At 40.9% G+C, this 5,153-nt stretch overlaps 1 protein-coding gene across 1 annotated transcript in view; it reads right to left on the minus strand.

Annotated features, from left to right (window-relative positions):
- Nucleotides 1-4,595, minus strand: part of LOC117810195 (high choriolytic enzyme 1-like) — a 6,261-nt gene extending 1,666 nt beyond the window's left edge. Inside the window, exons 1-6 of the mRNA XM_034679887.1 lie at nt 3,876-4,595; nt 3,671-3,698; nt 3,510-3,560; nt 3,261-3,392; nt 1,045-1,165; nt 753-931 (exon numbers count right to left, since the gene is read on the minus strand). Coding sequence (XP_034535778.1) covers nt 753-931; nt 1,045-1,165; nt 3,261-3,392; nt 3,510-3,560; nt 3,671-3,698; nt 3,876-3,929 — 565 coding nt within the window. The 5' untranslated portion in view covers nt 3,930-4,595. The remainder of the gene's footprint in view (nt 1-752; nt 932-1,044; nt 1,166-3,260; nt 3,393-3,509; nt 3,561-3,670; nt 3,699-3,875) is intronic.
- Nucleotides 4,596-5,153: the final 558 nt, after the last annotated feature.

Consider the following 5,153-nt stretch of genomic DNA (forward strand, 5'->3'; position numbering starts at 1 on the left):
GCAGCAAAACTAAGCAGTTTGTTTTTAAGCCACGCCAGCCGTGTGGTTAAAGTTGGATCATCTCTTAGTCATTCCAACACGTCTACAAAGCCTGACAGATGTATTTCAACAGCAACTGGAAGGGCCGCCAATCATTTCCACACAGATGCTTGTGATCCGCCGGCTTCAGTTGTTAAAGTGGAGTTAAAGCAACATGATCTGGAGGTTATGTCCTGATTAAAACATGATCTCATCTCATTTGGTGGTTTGTTTGAGACACTCATAAGATTTAAGAGTGTAGGGACAACTTTGGGCCAGAAGTTGGGACTATTCTGATCCCAGTTTTCAGAAACCAACTTGAGAAGGACGCTTCATATAACATATTTACAATGATTATGATGTATTAAGCTTTTCTTAAATGTAGCAGTGGATACAGCAGACTTCAAGGTTGGAAAAAAAGGACTATCAAATTATCAAAAACCACATGTTAAATGTTAAATTGAAAGCAGCTGTGAGGAACTCTGAGTTCATGTGGATTTTGGCGCCCCCTGTGGCCAAAGTGTATAGAATGTAGTCCTTTAAAAGTCTGTATCTGAATAAGGTTAATCAAATAAAGTTTTCTTTGAAACACCAGGACAGAAGGATCTGGATTACTGGATCCAATATGTATCCTCAATATTTTCTTCCTCCTCTTCCTCCTCTTTCTCATTCACTCCAACGATCTATCCACTATAAATCCGAGCTGTGACGCAAAGAGGTTTTTCTTTTGATACCTGGCTGGATGTTCTCTTCGATGATGGAGACGAATGAGTCTCTGTCAGAGCGGACTTGTTCGTGGTGGAATCCCAGAGCGTGGAGAACCTCGTGCTGCACGGTGTCCAAGTACAAACAGCCTCTCTTGCTCAGGGAGATGGGCTGTCCACGGTTCTGACGGCCCAGGTAGGAGAAACACCTGAGACACAAACAGGGAGTGAAATCAGATCCTGTCTCTGCACAAGTTCCAGAGCTCAAGGCCTCGTGTGTGTGTGTGTGTGTGTGTGTGTGTGTGTGTGTGTGTGTTCTTACCCATCTCCAGAGTAGAAGTAGATGTAGTTGCGATGTGAGCGGCGTCTCCAGACAAAGCGGATGCAGGTGCTCGAGTGGAAGGACAGCAGGCCTCTGATGATGATGTTCCTTTCCTCTGATGCTGCAGAGACGAAGACCAGATAGATGTGAGGATTTCACCCTGAACGGGACACTCTGATCCTTGCCTCTTATTCCAGATTTCAAACGCAGAACTGGTTTGAAGCTCTGGTTTAACCAAATAAGTTTGAATGAGTTTAATGAGAGTTTAAAGAAATGAGACGGAGGGGGCGCTGTTGTCCTAGCGGTCTAATCGTGCGCCCCATATGCAGAGGCTACAGTCCTTGTCGCAGTGGTCGCAGGTTCGACTCCTGGCCTCTACCATTTGCTGCATGTCTTCCCTCTCACTCTACTCCCCACATTTCCTGTCTCTCTCCAGCTTTCCTAGCCAATAAAGGCTTAAATGCCAAAAAACATAACTTAAAAACAAAAGATAATAAATAAGACAAAGATTTAAAAGTGGAATGTGTAAAATAATAGTTGGAATATATGGAATTAAATGAAACTTGAATATTTGAAGACCTTCTGTCAGATCATATTTTCATGCCTGTTCTTATAAATACTCTTGTCTTGATTTATTTCTCCCTCCTGAAGGAAAATGTGTTGCATGAGTCTGAACATGTGGAGTGAAACTCAAAGATATAAAGATTATAGGGTTTGTGTTACATAAGAGTGTAAACACATTGAATCACTGCAGCACTATGGCCTCACTCCTGTTGTCTATGTGTAACCTGACTCTGCAGAGAGGCTGCTGCAAGTACTGTGTCACTGCGAGTGAGTCGGAGAGGTCTCCAGCGGTGAAGAAATCATTAACTTCCTGATGTGTGCCGAGTCAAAGCAGTAGCTCTCCTCTTCAGATTGCTGTGTCATGATGGAGGACTGATGCAGTGAAGCTCACAGGTCAACTGAATTCTTATTCTATATGCATCATCTGTGGCAAGACATATTAGGGGAAGATAATAATAATAATGATAATAATAAAACTAATAAGAATACAAATTAAAGGCCCTGTGAGGAGTTTTGAACTGGCTGAGAAACAGACTAAAAATGATACTGATGCCTCTTTATGACCTTCAATAGCAAACAAGTCCATCAGCAGCAACACTGACACCTTCTCTGTTGTAATTTTTAATGCCTGAAACCGCCCTGAGGGGGTAGGTGTCAGACCATGATTATGGACATCTTGCTTCAGAAACAGCCTTTCTTTGACTGTTTTCATGGAAAATTATCACATTGCATGATAAAGTTGGCTGTTGAACACAACAGGATGAGGCTTTTGTTGAAAACACTACTTTTGCATGTTTAGGACAAGAGATAAGAGGTATCACTTTGTCCACAAGGGGGCGCCAGAATCGATACGAAACAAAAGTTCCTCACAGCAGCTTTAAAAATAAGAACAACATAAAATAAAATAAAATAGAGACTTATGCACACCAAAATAAAATGTGTGTAATTAAAATAAGTTAAAGCATCAAAATTAAGAATAAAAATAGTTAAAATAAATAGATTTTAAAGGTAAGGATAAGAGTTGAAAAATAAAACTAAGGCTAAAAATATCAATAAAACTGAGTAGATAAATAAAATTAAATAAATGAATGAATAAATACATAAAAGTAGAATAAGATAACAGTTAAAATTACTAAAATAATAAAGCAACATTTAAATCAATATTACAGTAAAAGGTAGGTAATTAAATTGTTAAACCCTACATAAAAGCCAGACTGAATAAATACGTTTTTAGTTTACGTTTAAAAGTCTCAATATCTCTATCAGCGCCTCTCAGATCCTCCGGCAGGCTGTTCCATAGTTTGGGAGCGTCGTGGCTGAAAGCAGCGTCACCAAATGTTTTAGTTCTGCTCTGAGGAACAGCTAAAAGAGAGGAGCCGGAGGATCTGAGAGACCTACCTGGTTTATATACTAAAAGCATCTCTGAGATGTAGTCTGGTGCGAGGCCATGCAGCGCCTTAAAAACTAGTAAAATCATTTTAAAATCAATACGAAAAGCAACAGGCAGACGATGTAAAGATTTTAAAATAGGCGTAATGTGTGCTCTCCTTCTGGTCCTCGTTAAAACTCCAGCTGCTGCATTTTGTATGAACTGCAGTTTGTTTATTGTGTTCTTTGGAAGACACAAGAGGTCAAAGGTTACTGAGACTTACTGTATGAGGATGAGATGGCGACGGGTACGTAGACAAACCTTCCACTTTTAGGCCACTTGCAGCCGTTTGCAGTGCAGGAGTCTGCATTCCTGCTCAAAGAAGGCAAAATGTCTCCGTGTATCAGTTTGGTCTCTGCAAAACAACAAAGAAGCACCAATAAATCTTCAGAGCTCATGCATTGAACAATCTTGATTTTTTTTTTCTGCATCTGAGCGGAAACACTTGGACTTTAAAGGACTTGTGTCTTACTTATCCCAGCGTTGACTTTCGAGATGGTCTGTGAGACATCTGAGGAAGACTCTGAAAGCAAACAGAGAGAACAGGACGTCAGAAACAGCAAACAGCTGATAAACTTACAGAAACAATTCATCAAATATAAGACTCAGGAGGGTCTTCTTGTTGGAACTCACCTGTCAGGAGCTCATCATCAGCCGCCCGCTGCAATGCAAAGGTACAAAAATTAACACTTTTCTCCAAATTTCACATTCAACAGATTTGACTGCTGCAGCCCCTGAAGATACAGATATTTTAAAACAACATTGTGACTAAGCTCATTTACAGTTAACATTTTAATAGTATTTAGCAGGAGAAAACAAGAGCTGGAGTCAGACTTACCGTAGGGACAGCACTCAGCGAGGCAAAGAGGAGGAAGAGCACGACAGGAGTCATGATGAAGGTCGTCTGTGGCTAAACTTCAGTGAGTGAAGAAGCTGCAGTCCGATGCTGGATACTGCAGGTGTTCAGCTCCTCTCTCTTTATACACAGCTCTCAGGGTGTGTCTGGTCTTTCAACAACATCCATCAGTCATCAGTCAAGCACTTCACGTCTGGAGAATTGCTTAAGTGCAACAATTGGTCACTGAAGGTGATTTTCCAGGAAATAACTTAGCTCACAGTGACAGGCCAAATATTTCTACCTTTGACATGCATGAGTCAAAATACCCTCTGTGCAGAAATACCAGCTCTGTGATTGTTTGAAGGCGTCCTGCACTTCAGAGCTGTTTGATACTGCCGGGTGATTTAATCCACAAGGAAACAATGTGTTCTCAGGATCATTAAATATTGTGTTTGTACAATCTGACTTTGAAATAAAGCTGAAAGTGAGTTGGTGTCATCAGGAAAAGTTATATTCACTTCTGATGTTCACACAAGTTCAAAGGACCGGCTAACAGCAAACATAACCCAGAATTCTACTTTGCATTTTCCTTTTTATACTCTTTGAGTTGCCTGCTACTGCATTTCTGTTTACTGAATACTGAATGATTTCACAAAGTGTTTGGAAATCAGTCCATTGAGTTTAAATGGATCAATCTCTTAATTTCCATTCTGCCCCTGTTCTGATTTCTCCACCTTTCTGTAAATGTGTGCCGAAACCAGCCGTTTCAGTTTTCAGTGTTTTTCATACGTCACAACAATATCCGGTCTGTAACAGGAAGTCAGAGCTCGGAGCTTGTTCAGCCCATAGACTGTATAAAATACAACTCAACCCCTCCTCCGTTTTTCATTCCCTGCACACATGTGCTAACAAGGAGCTTAGGAGGGAGGCATGCTAGTTGTAGGCTGTCTTAATAAACACAAAGGTCGGTTTTACTCCACACGTCTGCAGATTTGAAGATCTAGTGGATGATTCTTATTTATCATGGATAAGTGCTAGCGCTAGTTAGCATAGCCACATAGCTACATGTCGTAGCTGTGTACCAAGACACACGTCGACATACTGACAAATAAAACAACAAGAAACACTAAATCTGTGACCAATGGTTCAGAAAGGTCCTGCTGCAGGCGCCTCTCCGTCAGGATCAGATTCTGGATCAGGTTCAGAGGGTTGAAGTAACGTGGGTCTGTGAGCAGCCGTGTATATTCAGCCAACATGTAAACATTAGATCAACGTGCT

This window comes from Notolabrus celidotus, chromosome 3, assembly GCF_009762535.1.
Source record: "Notolabrus celidotus isolate fNotCel1 chromosome 3, fNotCel1.pri, whole genome shotgun sequence".
Lineage (NCBI taxonomy): Eukaryota > Metazoa > Chordata > Actinopteri > Labriformes > Labridae > Notolabrus > Notolabrus celidotus.